At 56.8% G+C, this 18,378-nt stretch overlaps 2 protein-coding genes across 2 annotated transcripts; both read left to right on the forward strand.

Annotated features, from left to right (window-relative positions):
- Window positions 1-1,909: 1,909 nt before the first annotated feature.
- On the forward strand, window positions 1,910-2,238 carry MYMX (myomixer, myoblast fusion factor). Its single transcript, XM_030314560.1, has one exon. The coding sequence runs from the start codon at window positions 1,910-1,912 to the stop codon at window positions 2,162-2,164; it is 255 nt and encodes an 84-aa protein (XP_030170420.1). The 3' UTR covers window positions 2,165-2,238.
- Window positions 2,239-10,309: 8,071 nt separating this feature from the next.
- Window positions 10,310-17,804, forward strand: SLC29A1 (solute carrier family 29 member 1 (Augustine blood group)). The gene is given in 15 exon segments (XM_030315610.1): window positions 10,310-10,353; window positions 12,329-12,410; window positions 12,528-12,730; window positions 12,843-12,981; window positions 13,285-13,366; window positions 13,369-13,395; window positions 13,398-13,418; window positions 13,514-13,611; window positions 13,762-13,770; window positions 13,772-13,841; window positions 14,278-14,375; window positions 14,599-14,707; window positions 14,955-15,040; window positions 15,418-15,617; window positions 15,976-17,804. Coding segments are annotated over 15 exon segments (1,365 nt in total). The 5' UTR covers window positions 10,310-10,324; the 3' UTR covers window positions 16,088-17,804.
- Window positions 17,805-18,378: the final 574 nt, after the last annotated feature.

The following is an 18,378-nucleotide window of genomic DNA, read 5'->3' on the forward strand; positions in this document are numbered from 1 at the left end:
ACAAGGCAGTGGGAGGGAAAGTGAGGAGGTATGGTGACAGGGAGTTTTCCCTGTTTTGGTACCTGTGCCTAGTTGTTATGGGTCAGTTAGGGCCTATGGATATTTCAGGGTGGGTGGCCTGATAGACCTGTCTGTATTCAGCCAAGTGGTCGCTGTGGCCCTTTTGTTTTAAGTTTATTTATTTATTTGGGGCAGGGAGGGGTGCAGAGAGAGAAGGAGAGAATCTCAAGCAGGCTCTGCACGCTCAGTGTGGAGCCCCACGTGGGGCTCGAACTCACCAACCATGAGACCGTGACTTGACCAGGAGTTGGATGCTTGACCGACTGAGCCACCCAGGTGCCCCTCACTGTGGCCCTTTTCTGCATTCCATTGCTCAAGCCTGTTTGTCTAAAAGCAGCCTCCAGATAATGGCAGTAAGAAGTGAGTGAGGTCATGAGCTCACAGGATTGGCACATGTGTCGGCCCATGGCCCAAGGATGACACATGACCAGCACATCTCCTCAGGCAGCAACTGGAAGGAGAGGAAGACTGAACCATAAATCTGAACTTGAGCTCCTCTCCCTGCTTCCTCCGGGCAGAAGTGGGAGGGCCTTTCTGACATTGAGGTTTTCTTTCTTCAAGGCCTTCGGTGGTTTTAGAGATGGTGATGATGCTAATGGAGGCTGGTGATGGAATGACGATAACTGTTCCCAAAGCTGTGAAGTTTACAAAATGCTTTCATGGCCATTATCTCTTCTGGGTCCAGAAAGGCAAAACGTGTACCCATTTTATGAAGTAGGAGGATGTGGTATTCAAAAACAAAACAAACCCAGGTTGTCTCTGTATTTCGCTAGCTCATGAAACTTCATTTCATCTTGGGCAAAAGTGAGTGAAGAGGGTCCTAAAGTGGGTGGGAGTGCCACCTAGCTGTGTCCAACTGTCAGATGGACTGTGACCTCACTCCTCTACCCCCGGTGCTTGCCCACGTCCTGCCGTCCTGTTCTCCCTGTTTCGGTCACTCCCTGCTATAGCATGCCTGGCGTGTCTGGGCTGCAGCCTTCCCACTTCTGAGGTTTGGGCAAATGGATCTCTTACATCTTTCCATTCCAGGTACTCCCAGTTACTGAGACAACAGTGGAGGGGACTAGAGACCAGAAAAATCAATGCGCCGACAGTCACACCCTTAGAAAGCACAGTCTGGGTTCCAACTCTGAAGTCTACACCCAGCAGGAAAAATTCCTGCATGTGCTCCTTCTACTTCTTCCGAGCCAGCTGCCCCCTGCCCTCAACACCAGGTGCCAGAACACAGCTGTCTCTTCGTTAATCCCCCCACCCAGGCAAGCGGTCCTAGGGTGGGGCTGAACTGGGTGGGGCCGCCGTGTAGGGTCCAGGGAGGCTGTGCCCCTGCAGGCAAATTCAGCCAGAGACTGATTCTGAGCAACAGTTCTGACTGGTGAGAGCTGCTGCCCGGTGGGGTTGGGGGGGATTGGGAAGGTAGGAAGTGTCAGGTCTGGGTGGATCAAGGGGCCTCGGAGGAAAATTTACAATTGCCTAGGGAAGAACTCCTGCTGGGTTGAGACTGAGGATGTGCTTGAGGAGGGGTGGGGGGGGTGTGCGTGTGTGTCTAGGGAACTAGAGGAGCCCCTGGAGACTGGGAAGGGCAAATTGCGGGTCCTAGCCTCAGTTTTGCTCTTGCCTTGGTTCAATGTCTCCATCTGCACTGTGGTAAGAACCTTCCTGCCCCAGCTACCTTGCCAAGAGAAAGGGCTTCTGGGAAGCAAAAATGGCCCAGGAATTGAAGTGGGGGGAGCATGCGGGTATACACTGGAGTGGGGGGACACCTGCCCACCCCAGTTTTTGCCAGGTGAGGAGGGAGCAGGAAAGGGGCAAGCTTAGAGTCTGGATTGCTTTCGCAGTCGCTGACCCAGCCATGCCGGCTCCACTGCTCCCACTGCTGCTTCGAACCCTGATGTCCCGCTTGCTGCTTCCTGCCACCCGCCTGGCCCCCGGCACCCTCCTGCCCCTCCTGCGCCGACTGGCCCGCCGCCTGGGCTCGCAGGATGTTCGAGAAGCTTTGCTGGGCTGTCTGTTGTTCATCCTCAGCCAGAGCCGCCCGCCCGATGCTGAGGAGGTCTCCAGAGTGGCTGGCCAGGAGAGGAGGGAGAGGCTAGCTCCCCCAAAATGAGGCTGCGATCCCTGATATTGGCTGTGTCATCAAAAGCCATTCTTTTGGAGCAAGACAGTCCTGGCACCACCACTGAGCACAGCCTACCCACTGTGCAGAAGATGCGGTGGGGGACTGAGCACAAAGAGGGGTCTGACCAGGAATGCCTCCCCACTCCCAACAGGAATGACTGGAAGGATACCCAGCATCTAGCAGAAAACTGATCTTACTCGACCCTGCACTCCTCCTTCCAAGACACCTTTCCTAATCTCATCCGGGCTGGGAAGGGAAGGGAGGGGATGAGGGGAGTGACTCTGCTCCCCCACCCCCATCCCGGGCAAATGGGAACCTGAGTTCCAGTGAGGGACAGTCCTCACCCATGGATAACTGACAACTTATCTGAGAGGGGATTTTAACCCAGACAGTCTGTCCTTCAGACTCAGGATTTTCCTTCAAATAATAGAACCTTGATTTGGTCAGTCTTGCCCCAAAGCCCAGCACGCAGCAGTTGCTCAATAAATATCTGCTCATTTGAATTCGTGGGATACCATTGAAAATTGTGTCACCCATGCTCCTACACTGAAAAACAGTCTAACGTGGCCAGGGGTGGGAGGGGAAAACCACTCCCGGCTCCCTTTTGCTTCCTATTCCATTGTCCTGCAGTCCTCATCTCCTGGAGATCGTTTCTCTTGCGTAACTTCAGTATGTCACCCCGTGACCCAGCAGTCCTGGGTCCGATTTAGAGGTCTGGCCGGCCAGCTCAAGGTAAGAAGGAAAACTTCCTCGGGCCAGGTCCGAGACTGCTCACCTAGCGGCGTGGGAAGAGGGAGATTTGTTTGCTAAGGGGCCCTGCCGGCAGCCACCCAGGGAGCAGAGCAAAATGCTTCCCCTGAGGGGCACTGTGCCTTTTAAGAGATCTGGGCGGTTGGGGGTGGAGGTGACCATGGGCATTCACCTCATTATTTCCTCCTCCCCAAAGAGCAGCCCCTAAGGGGTCAGATCAGAGGTGTCCGATTCATTTGCTTTCAGCCTCCGGGTAATTTGCTTATTGTTCCCAAGCAACAGTCCTCCCTCCCACCTCCCTCCCTCCGCGAGTCTTAGGCCCTAGGTTGGGGGGTGCGGAGATAGTGAGGGATGCGGGCCCCTCTCAGGATCCCCATACGGTCCCCACACCAGTCTGAAGTTCGGCCCCTGGGAAGAAGTGACGCCAGAGCTATGCGCCCCCACTCCAGCCCCGCGGGACCTTCCGCCAGACCCCCGCCTCCCCACCCCTCTCGGCACCATCTGCTTCCTCTTGGCGGCCTCAAAATCAGAGCACGTGCTCGCCCCTCTCGGGAAGGCGACCTGGGGAAGGGGGCTTCAGCCCGTGGTCCCCTAACCTCGTTCCCCTCTGGGGTCACGGGCACCTTTTCTCTCGCCTGCTCCCGGCCTTCCCTGCGGCCGGCTCGTTCGCCCCGGAGTGGCGGAGTGGCGCGGCGCGAGGAGGACGGAGCAGGCCGCGGAGTGCGGGCGGTAAGCCCCGGGGTAGCCCGTTGCAGCCCGTCTCCCGCCCGGCAAGAGGCCGGTGTGACCCGGCCCCAGCCCCGAAGTAAGGAGGCCACGAGGGGGGGACCCGGGCCGGGGGATTTCCGTCCCCCCCCCCCCCCCCCCCCCCCTCCCCAACCGGACTGCGGGAGCGGAGGCGGGCCTCCAGCGCAGTGGGCGGGTCTGCGCGTTTCCCACGCGCCACGCCGCCAGGCAGGGACAGGTGCTGGTGCGGCCCTAGTTGGGGGATATCAACCGTGTAGGAATCTGCGGTTTCCGGTACAGGGGAGCCTTTAATCAGACTTGGAAGGCCCCCCTCCCCCCCCCCCACGACTCTTCCTCCCCACCCCTGCCGCCCTAACCGTATACAGATGCCCCCAAGGTCAGAGACCTGCCCAGAGCAAAGGGTAGGGGAGGGCCCGAGAAATTAGTCTGAGACGACCAAGCCCAGACCTAGTGAACCTCAAATCTTAAACCCTGACCCTCGTTCCCATCCTGGAGTACACACACCCACTAGGAAGGCGAGGGTAGTGAGAGGGCTGGATTCTGTATCTTAAATGTTTGTTTAAGTTTTTATTTATTTTTTGTGGGGGGTAGGGGCAAGAGAGAGGGGGACGGAGGATCTGAAGAGGGCTCCCCGCCGACAGCAGAGAGCCAGTGGTAGGGCTCAAACCCACCAACCAGGAGATCATGACCTGAGCTGAAGGTAGACACTTAACCCACTGAGCCACCCAGGAGCTCCTGTATTTTAAATGTTGATGTTTGGTTCATCATAGATTTTTTTGCATTAACTTTGATTTTTTTAAAGACTACAGTAAAATATTATTTATCTTGATTCCTGAATTTTTTGGAGTCAAGTCCCTTAAAATTTGCAGTCAAGTGCCTCATTGGCCTCTCTCTAGTCCCAACCCTGCCACAAGGGCAGGGACAGAGAGTCACAAACAACAACTGAGAACGCACAGTCATGAGACAGGTGCTGGTGACAAATAGCCAAGCCAAGCAAACACACTTCCAGCAAACACAGATGGACACAGGGCTGGGGAAAGAGGGCTGTGTGTGAGATGGTGGGGCAGGCTTGGGGCCTGGAATGGGAGGATGGAGTCTGGAGCTACGGACAGTCTCAACTAGATGGAGTATAGGGTGGGGGGGGGGGTGCAGCTGACTCAGCCCTTCCTACCCTACTTCTGTGCCAGTGACCTGAGGGAACTCAGGGAGGGAGAAAGCCCTAAGCCTGGGCAGAAGGCGACAGGACTGGCTGGGCCTGACCAGAAAAACTCCCAGTACTGACCAGTGTGAGTTGGGGCCCTGAGGATGTCCAGCAGAGGGCCCTGGCACCCAGCAACCATCTCTGGCCAGGGAAGTAGCTCCGAAGGGGCGTGGATGCTGGCTGGGGGCCCAGGCAGGGTGATTGCCAGATGGGCTTCTCTCCAGCAATAACAGCCCTGGCTGTTGCCATCTAGTGAGCAGGCCAGGCCTCAGCGGGGGTGGGGAGAGGAAACAGCCTTCCACTGTCTGGCCTGGGACCCTCACCACTTCCCTCCAGTTTCTTTCCACTTCCAGCCCCTCTGCACACAACTCCAGCCACTGGCTACCAGCCTGGCCATGCCTGGAGGATCTGTCTGACCACTAAGGCCTGCCACCCCCACCCAAAGATGGGAAATGAAGGTGGGAGAGAGACAGGGCCAAGGAAGAGGGGAGAGGAGGGCTGGGAGAGGAAGAGCGAGAGACTGGACAAACACAGGATGGGAATGGGGGTGGGTAGACCCAGACATGAAGCTGCCCTCAAGCTGTGGGGCAGTGCCTAAAAAAATACCACCCTACCCATCTTCCTGCCCTCTGTTTGGTTAAGGCTGGGGGATGATGGTGTGTTATGTCTCTGTGAGGCACAGAGCCAGGAGGCTGAGAACATTCCTTCTGGAGTAGCTTGGGGACAGGTCACTGATCCTAAGTAGAAAAGCTACCCCTCCTCTCAGGGCCCAGTCTGTTCCCTGGCAAGAAGGTGACTCTACCTTATTCTTATGATGGTAGTATGCTAATTGTTAATTAGTGTCCAAAGCTTCTTCAGGGGATGAGTCTCTTGGGTAGTTGAGGAGGGTGGGGTATGCTGGACTGGATTTTCTGTCTTCACACCTCTCGAGCCTTCAGATTGTCCTCCAGCACTGAGGGCAGCTATAGGGGCCGTATTCTCCTTCCCCCAAATTTACTGACCAGCAAAATGGGAGAGAATCATTCCGCCTCCCTTGGAGGTACAAGAAGGACTGACCACCCAGCATGCCCACCCCCTTCCTCCGCCTCTCAGTATCGGGGCCATAGGATTCACGCAGGATGTAAGGCTATTCTGGGCTTTTTCTCTTACCATCTCCAACTGTTCCTCAGCGTTTCCAAAGTTCTGGATTTAGAAAAAGTGAACCTCGAGGGGCCTACAGACCTATGCCACTACCCTTTCCCCCGCAACCCCCACAGAGACACACATCCCCCTCCTTATCACCACACAGTGGTATAGTGTTTGTGTGTGGGTGTTCGGGTCTGTGTGTTAGAGGTGGGAAAACCCACCACTCAGGTCACTGATTATATACTGATTATGCAGAGGGATCCCTCCGGCATGGGGGTTGGGGGAGCAAAGGAAAGGAAGAAAGTGGCACTGAGAAGGGAAGAGGCCCGCGCAGAAAAGGAAAAAAGTGCAGTGTAGGAGAAAGTGGCGTGGGAGGGGTTCGGGGAGTTATACCAGAACATCTGGGATGGAGTATGGACGTGAAGGCGTCCGGACGGGTCTGAGCCGAAGGTTTGCTGCAAGGAGCGTCCGGACGCGGGTTCTGTAGGAGTTTCTGGAGCGGCAGCGCGGAGGAGACTAGGGGTACCCAGCGTGGGGCTGTATTCTCCGGCCCCGGGTGCTTCATAACGGGGCAGGGTTTGGTGTAGCAGGGCCCACAGGTCCCATCTTCAGAAATAGCTCGAGGTATGGGCCATGCAGCCCCGGCTGGGCGTAGCTGGGCGAGAAAGGGGGGGGCGAGGCTCACGTCCCGAGCTGCTGGGGTGGGGAGCTGGGGCGCCGCGGCGGCGAGGGCGGAGGGGGGCGGGCTGCGGCTGCGGACGTGGGCCGGGGCGGGCCCAGCGGAGGGCGGGTTTCAATGTGCTGCCGCGGGCGCGGGAAGCTACTGAGAGGGCGCGCGGATCTCGGCGCGGTAGGACTCCTTCCTAGCTAGCAGGTGCTTCTCGGGCCGGGGGCCCGGGATAGCGGGGAGCCGGGCACCGCCGGGGCGGGAGGCGTCTCTTCCCGCCGCCACGGGGGCAGGGAGGCTGGGCCTGGCAGCTGCGCGGCGCGCGGAGGGGACGCCGGGTGGGGGCCCCGCTTCCCCGGCGTGGAGCGTGCGGAGCCGCGCTGCACGTGGCGCGCAAGGGCCAGGGCGCGTGGGGACTCTGAGGAGATCGCGACCCGAGCGGAGCGTGGGCGGCCTGGTTCCTGGGCCTGAAACCGGCTGTCGCCGAACTGACCTCCGCAAGGGGCGGGCGAGTAGATGGGTAATCTCGATCAGTCTAGTTGGTACAGGAGAGGAGCCGCGCTGGTAACTGTGTAGGGGTGGGGGTGGGAATGGGGATGAGGGCAGGGCGCGTGCCTTGGAGGTGAAGGAGCTGTCTCTTTAACCTCTGCCTTTTATTGGCCGAATTCATGTTCCTGGCCTCCCCTTCCTGGGCACGTCCTTATTTACTCCCTGAGAGGACCCTTCCTTATCTTAGAAAGGACAGGGACACACACCGCGGGTTTCCGTCCGCGGGGGGGGAGAGCAGCCTGGGTGAGGGCTGATCCCAGCCCTTCAGCCTTCTTGGGGCGGCCCCTTTGCCCACTCCTCGCGGTAACCAACCACTTGTCCTTCTGCCTGTTGAGCTCTCGGTGCCAGGATGTGTGTAATTGGAGGGGGGTTGCCTTACACCTGAGGCTCCTGTCAGGCTGGAGATGCCGCCCGCACCTACCCCCCCCCCTCCCCGCATGTCCCAATTTAAAGGGCTAGCTGAGAAGCAGCCTTTATACCTACCTCCCGGCCCCAGAAGGAGGCTAGGATGAGCTGCACATTGACTTTGAATTCCAGCTCACCCGTTCACTAGCTCTGTGACCTTAGGCAAGTGACTCAACCGCTCTGAACCTCAGCCTCCCCCATCTGTTCAATGGAGAGAGATTAGTGCTAGCTTAGGGGTGGTTGTGAGGGCAGGTAGTGGCTGGCCCCATATGCAACTCCATGGGAGTAGAGAATATGATGCTACTGCAAAGATGTGTCTGGAAGCTGGGGTGCATGAGAGGCACTGGGGGTCTGGAGGGGGGCGGAGATAGGTATAAAAGGAGGGGACGTGCTCAGTTCCGTGACTGCTTTCAGAACTCCATCCCGGCAGGCCAGGGCGTGGCTGGAGGGACACTAGATGCTGAGCTGGTGTCAAATCCCTGGTTGCTGCTGGGCAAAGGCAGGCAAGAACAAAACACCTGGGCTGGCCAGCTGACTGTTACGATGTGGGCAGGATGGGAGCACAGCTGGGGGGAGAGGACAGAAATGAATACTTCTCTGAGCCTAAGGCAGATTTTACTAAGAAGGGAGATACTCTATTCTCTCCACCCCACCTCCCAGTTCTTTACTGCCAGGAATCTTACCTGTGGGGGTGGGGGGGGTGGAGCATGGGGTGTGCTGAGGTGTGAAGCTGGGGTTCCCCTCCTTGCTACCTAATAGAAAATCTGAGTCCTGAGCCTTCTCTCCCCACCCTCCAGGGTGGAGCCCTCTTGCCCCCATCCCTCTTGGAAACATGAACAGTGTTTTTCACCTCTGTCCCCAGAGCCTAGAACAGTGCCTGGAGAGCATGCAGAGGTCCTCAGTAAATATTTGTTCAGAAAATGAATAAAAGAAGACCTCTGCCTCCCATCTGGGAGGTGTGTGGTCTGCTCCTCCTGTCCCTGTTCTACAACACAGGGGTGCGGGCGCTAAGGAAGGCCTTGGGAGAGTCTGGAGTTCACCTACGGAGGGGTTGAGAGCAGTAACAGGAGGGATAGAAAAGCTGGTTGAAGATTTCAGGGTCCCTGGAAGTAACTATTTGTCGGTATCTGTCTGTCTCAGGCTGGGAACTGGCTGTACCTGGGATTTCTCCCCCCCCCCCCCCCCGCTCCCCTACTTAGACTGCTGGGTTTCTTATCTCCCAAGCTAGCTACAGGAGTTTTTATCTCCTGGTTTGTGTGTGTGAGAGGCTTCTCAGAATGGGGCCCAGGGTACCAGAACTCCCATGGCAAGGCCTGGGGGGTTTTCTCCCCATATGCCCTGTGCCACTTTCTTCATTCTGGACCCTTACCCAGGGGGCGCCCATGGACAAGGCCTGCCGCCAGAGCCTGAGCTAGGACCACTTCCCAGGGACTGCCCAGGCCCCCTCTGCTCTGACCCTTCTGCTGACAAGCCTGGGCATCCGGTGAGTGCTCGCCCTAGCTCAGGCCCGGTCCTCACCCCAAACAGCAGACCTGGCTCCAGAGCTGGGCCTGCACGTGGGGGATGTGCCAGCACACGCCTGCCTGGCTTTCCTTGCCATCCAAAGGGAAAGCTGTCTGATCTGGTGCCAGGCGCCTGCCCTGCACGAGCGGAAGCGGGAGGGGGATCGTGAGGGGGTGGGCTAGGAGCTTTGGGACAATGTGGTCAGTCAGGCCTGTGTCCCTGCTCCCCCAGTCTTCCTTTCAAGTTTGCTCTCTGAAAGGGGAAGAGGATAGGGACCTGGGAGTGAGTCAAAGAGGAACCGAGGGGGGATGGGGTAACCCTGGGGACAGGACTGGGCATCGGGGAGGGCCAGGGTGGTTGTGGGAAGGGCTGTGTCCCCACATGCATGGTGAAGTATTTTCCTAGAAAACTGGCCAGGAACTAGGAAGCCCCTGGGCAGTGACTGGAAAGGAAGGTTCAAGGGCTGCCAGCAGAGAGGCTGGAGTCTGGGGTGCCTCCAGCAGCGCAGGCCCTCCAGAGCCCACTCCTGCTGTGAGCGCAGGGCTCCCCCAGAGGGTGTGAAGGTCAGACCTGCAGAGAGGGGCCTGGTGCGGGGAGGCATCTCTGGCCTGGCTTCTGTCCTCTTCCCTGTGGCTCTTGCTGCTGCTGCTGCTGCGTATCTGTTTGTTTTGTGCCCTCCCTCCTCCCCTTCCCTCCCCTCGCCCTCTTTGCTTTGACTCCTGCTTCCCTCCTCCTGTCGCTCCTTCCATTATCTTTGTTGTCTGTTGTCCTTGTCCTGACTGCTCTCATCCTCTTCCTTGCCTTCTTTGCCAAGTCTTTCCCTCCCTCTCCCTCATACTTCCTCCTCCTCCTCTCCTGCCCACCACTCTCTCCCGTTTCCCAGCTTACAAACTGCTTCAGCTGCTGGATAAAAATAGCGGTGGCCAGGCCGGGAGCCAGGTAGAGCCTGAGCAGGCAGGGGGCCCGACAGGGCTGGTCAGAGGGGTCAGATTGAGCAGTCCTCAGGGGCAGGGCCAGAGGGGGTCCTTGTGGACTCTCCGGCTTGTCTGCTCTGTGAACCCTGCCTGCCGCCTACCCCACAAGAGTCTAAAGAGGCCTATGGGGAAGCAGGGCCAAGACGTGGCCTCACACTGCCTTCTGCCCCCAGCAGACGCCAGGAGGAGGGGAGCTATCGGCCAGGCAAAACTGAGACGCCGTCACCATGACAACCGGTCACGAGCCTCAGGACAGGTACTTGGGGGACCTGGGCCAGGGGATCCAGGGGAGTGGAAATGGGTCTCCAGGGGGCTGGGTGTGGTGTCCTTTGGAATTTGGGGTTTCCACTGCTGCCTGGTCTTCCAGCAAAGTAGCTATGATTCAGGCCTGCGCGAGGGGTGGGGACCATGCATGCTTAGCCGGGGGGCCTGTGGGGAGGGCCAGGATGGGTGGGCGGCAGCCCCTCCCTGGCTCTCAGTGTTTCCACTGTTGCTCTCCAGCCAGCCAGCAGCTTCCAGCTCCTCCTCCATCACTCTGGGGAAATCATTGGCGGCACCCCGAGTTCCGGAGCACATCTGGCAGAACTGCCCTCTCCCTCAGGCCTGGCCCTGCCTCAAAGGACCCTGGCCCACCCTGGTCCTTGAACTGACCTTCCGCTCATTTCCCCGCCTCTGGAGCCTATAGGCTCCTTTCAGTTAGACCCACAATGGTGATCATGCATACGTATTTGCGGGGGGTGGAGAGGCTGTACCCCGTTTAAGCCCTCCAAGGAGGGTCTAGGACCCAAGAGAGTCGATGAAGGCCATGCCTGTGGTCCAAAACTCCTTCAGCCCAGGCCCCCCAACCTCATCCCCTCTCTGCTGCCAATCCGGTCTCCCTCGTGTGCCAGAGGCCACAGAAGTAGGCCACTTCTGGCTGTGGGACTCAGGTACTAGCTTAATCTCTCTGGGACTGTTCCCCACCTGTAAAATTGAGGTAGGGTTTATTTGAATGGGAGGGAATTTAAGGAGACATAGTAAGTACAGCCCCAGGTTGGTTCCGTCCCTGTCTCCTCCATTTCCAGGCTGCCTGTCCTATCAGAGTCTCACCATTGGTAGCAGTTCTGTGAACCCCTCTCCCATCTCCATATATTGGCACCCTCCCCCAGCCCCGCTCTGACCATGTATTCTGCACAGCCATGTCTGGGAAGCTTCTCCCTTCATTCGGGGACCTCTGAGTCGAGCCTTTTAGCTGTGTTCCTTCAAGGTCCGGAGGATAAAAGGGAGTCGGGGCGGAGGGAGGCTGCATTTGCAGTGGCTCAGACCTCCCCACTTGGGGCACTCACCCAGGCCTTTCCTGTGTGAGGCCGGGCCCTGTACTCTAACTGGACCTGTTTCTTCCCTGCCTTGGACTTTGTCCCTGCCATCTCTGTGAAGAAAGCGGGCATTAGCTGTGGGGAAGATATGACAGACACATCTGGAAACCACAGTAGGAGGGTTCAGGGCTCCCTGGGGAAGGCTGGCCATCCCAGACAGGCCCTGAAGTGTAGGGCTTGGGGCAATGCCCTGGCCGAAGCTAGGGCGGCACTTATTTACTATTTGGGGCCCAGATGACGTCCAGTGGCCTGATACCTCCTGGCCTACCCTATGTGGTGTGACCTACAAAGCTGGTTTTGTCTGGGCCAGGGAAAAAACAGCTCCCTCGCTTCCCAGCCACCCCAAGTCACCCCGCCCTCCTGTCCCACTAGTTCCAGAATGGTCTGGGAGTTTCTTGACCTCAGAATCCTCTTTGGGGAACCACACAGTCCCTACCCAGACAGCATAATCACTTCCAGCCTGCCCAGTGGGGGTGGGAGACACTTGCTGTTTGCTTTCTCCCTCACCCGCCTACCCCCAGCCTTCAGCAAGATTTCCAAAACCACCTCCGGATGTGTGGGTCACACTGTTTCCCAAGCCTGCAGGGTCCCCCGAGTCTTCAGGGCTGAGAACCAAGGTCCCGTTGGCCATGCCTTTCAGTCCTGTGTCCCTGACCCTACTCTCCCTGTGGACATATCTGTGCCCTTTTCCCTACCCTTGGACACTTCCCCTTCTACGTAAACCCATAGGTGGACTTGTGCACATGGGCACAGATGCCTGTGCCCTGGGACAGTTGGAGAGACTGAACATTGGGGAGGGAGGAGCTCTTAAGTTTGATCTGCGAAGGAGGGTGGAGTAGTGGGTCACTAGGCCCCTCTTTCCTCTCCTGTCCTCAGGTACAAAGCCGTCTGGCTTATCTTCTTCATGCTGGGTCTGGGGACGCTGCTCCCGTGGAATTTTTTCATGACAGCCACTAGGGTGAGACTGGGGGGACTGGGCTCCAGGGGGACATGTCCACTGGGCATGTAGGGCATGGATCTGTTCTTGGGGGCCCCGGGAGAGAAGTCTCACCGCTTCTCTCTACAACCCACACAGTATTTCACAAACCGCCTGGACGAGACCCAGAATATGTCCTTGGTCACTGCTGAAAACAGCAAGCACTTCCAGCCCTCAGCCACCCCCACAGTACCCTCCCCAGAGCGGAATTATCTCAGTGCCCTCTTCAACAATGTCATGACCTTATGTGCCATGTTGCCCTTGCTGTTTTTCACCTGCCTTAACTCTTTCCTGCATCAGAGGTGAGTGTCCAGGCCCCTGGCCTGACCAGCCCCCTCCACCCCCTGCTGCCTCTTGTTCTCCCTGTGCTGAGCCCGCGGCCTCACCTCTTGGCCCTCTGCTGCCTCGGCCTAGGATCCCCCAGTCTGTTCGGATCCTGGGCAGCCTGATAGCCATCCTGTTGGTGTTCTTGATCACTGCTGTCCTGGTAAAGGTGGATCTGGATGCCATGCCCTTCTTCGTCATCACCATGATCAAGATCATGCTCATTAACTGTAAGCAGGGCTGGGAGCAGGCCTAGGGCAGAGATCTTCCTGGATCCCCCACCCTTCTTTCAGAAGCACAGTCAGCCAGGAAGGAGCCCATTCCTCCCGCTGGAGGAAATGGATGCCGTGGGTAGTCAATGATTCAAGAGGCCAGAGCTGACATGGACCAGGGCTGGGAGTAGGGGCAGAGAGGGTCATTTGGTGTTAAGACTCACTGGGACCTGTGTTCCTATGGGCCCCCAGCCACCTCCAGCGGAAGCAAGTCCCACCTTGCTCTCCCCTCCCCTGCTGATGCCCACCTTGTGCCCCAGCAATTCGGTGCCATCCTGCAGGGCAGCCTGTTTGGTCTGGCTGGCCTCCTGCCCACCAGCTACACTGCCCCCATCATGAGTGGCCAGGCCTGGCAGGCTTCTTCGCCTCGGTGGCATGATCTGCGCGATCGCCAGTAAGTCTTCCTACTATCTGCCCGTTGGCCTAGTTGCTGGGGGAAAGGGACAGGGGTGCGGCCTGGTCTTTGATTTCTGCACACCCTCCACCCAGGTGGCTCGGAGCTGTCAGAAAGTGCCTTTGGCTATTTTATCACGGCCTGTGGGGTTATCGTTTTGGCCATCATCTGTTACCTAGGCCTGCCCCGACTGGTAAGCAAATGGAGAAAGCCAGATTTGGGGTCTGGGGTGGGAGGTCCAGGGCTTCAGACCAATGGTGTTCTGAGACCTAGACTGGGCGAGGCAGGAATTCTGGAGCTTCCACCACTGAATCCACCTCCACTGTCTTCCCTCTCTTGGTAGGAATTCTACCCGCTACTACCAGCAGCTCAAGCTTGAAGGGCCTGGAGAGCAGGAGACCAAGTTGGATCTCATTAGTAAAGGTCAGAATAGCCCACAGAAGCTGGGGTGGAGGGTGGCCTGCTCTGGAGGGAGCAGCATGGGCACAGAGGGCAAGAATGAGTATACTGTTTTTGCTGGCAGTGACAAGCCAGAGGCCAGATGGACCAGGGCTGGGATGAGGAAAACAACGGGAAATAAAAACTGGGAAAAATAAAGTGGGGGGGGGGGGGGAGATTCCGGATGACCTTGAATGTCTGAGAGCAATGGGAAGCGATTTCAGTTTCTTGTAACATGACCTGAGTCTCCTGGGAGAGGTCAGGACCGCCGGACCCATGCTGTGGGATTTACAGGAGGTCTGGGCTAGGTGTTAGGGTGTGGCTGTGCATTGGTAAGGAGGTGTCCACCCCCTTTTTGTGTCATCTCCTGTTGTCCTGTCCTACCTATAATTTGATGCTTCCACAACCTGTCACCCCCTAGGAGAGGACCTAAAAGCAAACAAAGAGGACTCCAGAGTTCCAGCCCCCAACTCTGAGTCTACCAACCAAGGCCACTCTATCCGAGCCATCCTCAGAAATGTATGTGGGGCATGGGTGTTCTGCCCTCTGCCCTTTACCCTCATTCTCTCCTTTTGCCCCTCCCGACCTGCACACTGTCCATCCGCTCCCTTTCCCACCCGATACTGGCCACTCTCCTGGATTCTCCTGTGTGTGTGTGTGTGTGTATGTCAGGGGGTGGGGATTCTGGGTTCTTTGAATGCACAACGCCATGAAGACACGGGCCTCGGTCCCTTTCCTCTAGATCTTAGTCCCGGCTCTCTCCGTCTGCTTCATCTTCACCGTCACCATTGGGATGTTTCCCGCTGTGACTGCTGAGGTCCAATCCAGCATTGCGGGCAACAGTGCCTGGGGTGAGGACACCATGGGTTCCCAGGATGGGGACAGACAGGAGCTAGAGCAGGATTGGGGGTGAGGGAGTGGGGAATCCTAGGCTGTTGTCTCCCCAACTAGACTCTTCTTGGCCCATTTGCCCTTCCCTGGGCTGGAAGCATCTTCTCTGTTTTACAGCTGGGCAGCTGGGGAAACTGAGCCCCAGTGAGGCTAAATCTGTCTCTCTGGACCTAATAACCATCCCTGAATCTACTTTTCCTCTTCCAGGAGCCTACTTCATTCCTGTGTCTTGTTTCTTGACTTTCAATGTCTTCGACTGGCTGGGCCGGAGCCTCACAGCTATATTTACATGGGTAAGTGGTAGAAGGTGGCACCCAGCCCCTGTGAGAGGGAAGAGTCCAGCCTGAGATGCAGAAAGGGAACCAAGATAGTGTGGTGGTAAGGGGAGCATGCTTTTTTTTTTTTTTTAAACCAAGACATTATGTATAGTAAGTTGTACAGGTCTTAAGCGGACAGCTTAATGAATACACACACACGTAAACATGCATGCATCTCTGAATAATCACCACCCAGGTCAAATATAGAACATTGCCAGCACTCCAGAAGGCTCAACCATGCTCCCTCCCAATCACTATGCCCTAAGGGTAACCAGATTCAATCCAGATCCTAAGGGGCCCCCAGTGGAGGCTGTGGGCCAGCCCCGGCTGAGGTACCACCTGCTCCTCCGCAGCCTGGGAAGGACAGCCACTGGCTGCCAAGCCTGGTGCTGGCCCGGATATTGTTTGTGCCCCTGCTGCTGCTGTGCAATGTCCAGCCCCGCCAGTACCTGGCTGTGGTCTTCGAGCACGACGCCTGGTTCATCATCTTCATGGCTGCCTTCGCCTTCTCCAATGGCTACCTCGCCAGTCTCTGCATGTGCTTCGGGCCCAAGTGAGTGGGGACCTTAGTGGCATCAGGCAGGGTCTAGAGCTGCAGCAGTGGATGCTCAGTGAAGGGAGAGAGGGCAACAGGAGACTCCCTGATCCTGGAGGGGCATGTAAGGCACGTAGGTGAAGGGGTAGTGGTGGGTGGTGGGCGGTGGGACACCCAGGGTACCTAGGTGGAGACGTGGGTAGGTGGGAGACAGACCCCAGTACACATTCCCCCAAGAGGGAAAAGCCATTGGGGGTGGGAAAGTAAGATGCTTGGCAGCAGAATTCTGTGCTCAGGCAAGTCTCCCCACCCCAGAGGCTCTGGGTGGGGCTGGGGTAGGGGCCATTCTAAGGAAGCCTTGCCCTCCCGCCTTTAGGAAAGTGAAGCCGGCTGAGGCAGAGACAGCTGGAGCCATCATGGCCTTCTTTCTGTCTCTGGGCCTGGCACTGGGGGCTGTCTTCTCCTTCCTGTTCCGGTCAATTGTGTGACCATGGATGGATAGAAGGACTGCAGTGGCCACCTGCTCCTGCCCCCTTTCTTCTCCTTCAGGGACGGGCAGGAGTTTGGAGGTTTTCTCTTCTAGCTAGCCAGCTTCTTCTTTCTCACGGCCTGTTCTGGGCCCGGGTGTCCAGGCCCTGAGGAGGGAACCTCTGTGGATGGACAGTGGGGACATTGTGAGCCTGAGGGTCAGAATCAAGGGAAGGGATACAGTCTTTAGAGTCTCTGCATCTGCTCAAGGGCTGCCCCCCCACCCCCACCTTGGTTCTGACTGATCCTTGCTTGAGCAGGGGAAGCAGAGACTCCTGGGCTCAGAGTATATATGTGTGTGTGTGTGTGTTGTGTGTGTGTGTGTGTGTGCGCATCTGCCTATACCAGGGGTGGCTAGGGGGCAGGACTGTCTGTTCTAAAGTCCAGTCTGACATTTCCATCCCCCTTCTCCCTATGTGCCTCCTCCCCTCACATCTCCGTGTCCCTCCCCTCCTCCCCCTGCCTTGTTGTTACCCATGATGCACCTTGTACAGTTGCCATTTTATGCCTTTTTTTATATTCAACAGAAACCAGGTGCCTTCAGAGGCTCTCAGATAAAACTTTTTTTTTTTCTCCATGGCTCCCTGTGTCCTCCAGCCACAGCTTCATGCCCTAGAGAGGGCAGCAGGATGGCAGCCCGAATCTGGGGGATGAGCATGACCCAGCTGAGCCTTGCCAGCGCTGGGCTGGGCGTGGGTCCAAAGGTGGGGGGGAACAGTTGGTCCTCTTAGCCTCAGAGAGGCTGCAGTGCCCCCTGGTGGGGCCACAGAGAAGGGACAAGTCTGGAGCTGGGATGTCCAGGCTGCCGGCTGAGACTGAGAAAGGCCATTTATCTTTGCTGCTCAGTTCCTTCTTTCGTAGGACTGGGGACGGAGCCAGTGCTTCACCTTTTTTTTTTGGTCTTCACTGCCACCTTTTCCACCTGTCCTCACCACCCAGCCTCAGGAATGAACCTGCAAAACTGGTCAGCACTCCTCCCTTGAGTAACATCCCCTCCCCTGGCTGCCCTCCCACACCTCCAGGCAAGAAGAGGCTGCAGCCCAAGGGTTCTCCTCTACCTGGCACTCTGCCCTGACATCAAAGCTAAGTCTTCTTGGGGAACAAGGGGCCTATGTGTCCTTGCATTAAAACTGGGCCCTCCCCTTTTCTTAAACTCACCTAGGGGTGGAATGGTATGGGACTCACTCCGTGGAGGGAGCCATACCACTGGGTCCCCCTTCTTAAAAATTACTCTTCTGGACTGGAAGTGGGGCCAGAGCTCTGGCTACTGTGGACACACATACACACACACACCTACCGACCCTGGCTATAGTCCAGACTGTTCACTAATCCCTGACCAGCAGATAGTTACAAATTGGCACCTCTGTCAGGGCTTCTGTTTCTCAGTTTAATTTAATTGAAGGCTTCAGGCCTCATTAAGGGCTCTTAGCACATTTTTAAGACTATTTGATGAGCTTTGAAGTTCTAATAGGATAGTTAAGTATATCATTACATGGAGAGCTAGAGTCCATGTATTCCAGGGGTACATGCCAAACCAGAGTATGTATCTGAGGCTGGTGGAAAACAAGGTATTCCTTCCCTATCCGATTCAAAAGCAGGGGTTCCCTGAGTATTCTCTCATCTTTGCAATGCCCTTTGGCAAAGAAGCTGAAATAAATAAATAAATCTGCACTCTTCCTCTTTTCTCCCTCAGTTTTTTTTTTTTTTTTTTTTTTTAATTCGAGAGGGAGAAAAAGAATCCCAAGCAGGCTTCACACTCAGCGTAGAGCCTGATGTGGGACTTGATCCCATGACCCGGGATCATGACCTGAGCCAAAATCAAGAATTGGATACTCAACCGAGTGAGCCACCAAGGCACCCCATCTCTCAGTCCTTGACCGCCCCATTGTACCCCAGACTGAGAGACCTATTGCGCTCCTTCCCTGGCACCAACAGCCCCTCAAGAACCCTGCGTTTCTTCCTTGGGTCTCTTCACTACCTTCTGCCTGCTCTCTCCGGACTCCAGCCCAGGTGTCCTTCAGACCATCCCATGCATGGCCACAGACTGATCCCAAACCAGACTTAATGTTACGTTAGTCTCTCTCCCTGGAACATGCTGAGCATTTCCTGGTCCTCCACCGCCGCCAGCAGTGACAGCCAGTTCATGCAGTTCCTTCCCCTTCTGTACCTCAGAGCTTTGAGAACTTTTGTGACTTGACTTCTGTCATGCTCTTACCTTACTTACTCCAGCTACTAGACAGAATTCGTGTTT

Source organism: Lynx canadensis, chromosome B2 (assembly GCF_007474595.2).
Source record: "Lynx canadensis isolate LIC74 chromosome B2, mLynCan4.pri.v2, whole genome shotgun sequence".
NCBI classification, from domain to species: Eukaryota; Metazoa; Chordata; class Mammalia; order Carnivora; family Felidae; genus Lynx; species Lynx canadensis.

What these genes read in the sequence shown, in the direction of transcription:
- MYMX (XM_030314560.1), top strand. Translation starts at nt 1,910, where the DNA reads ATGCCGGCTCCACTGCTCCCACTGCTGCTTCGAACCCTGATGTCCCGC.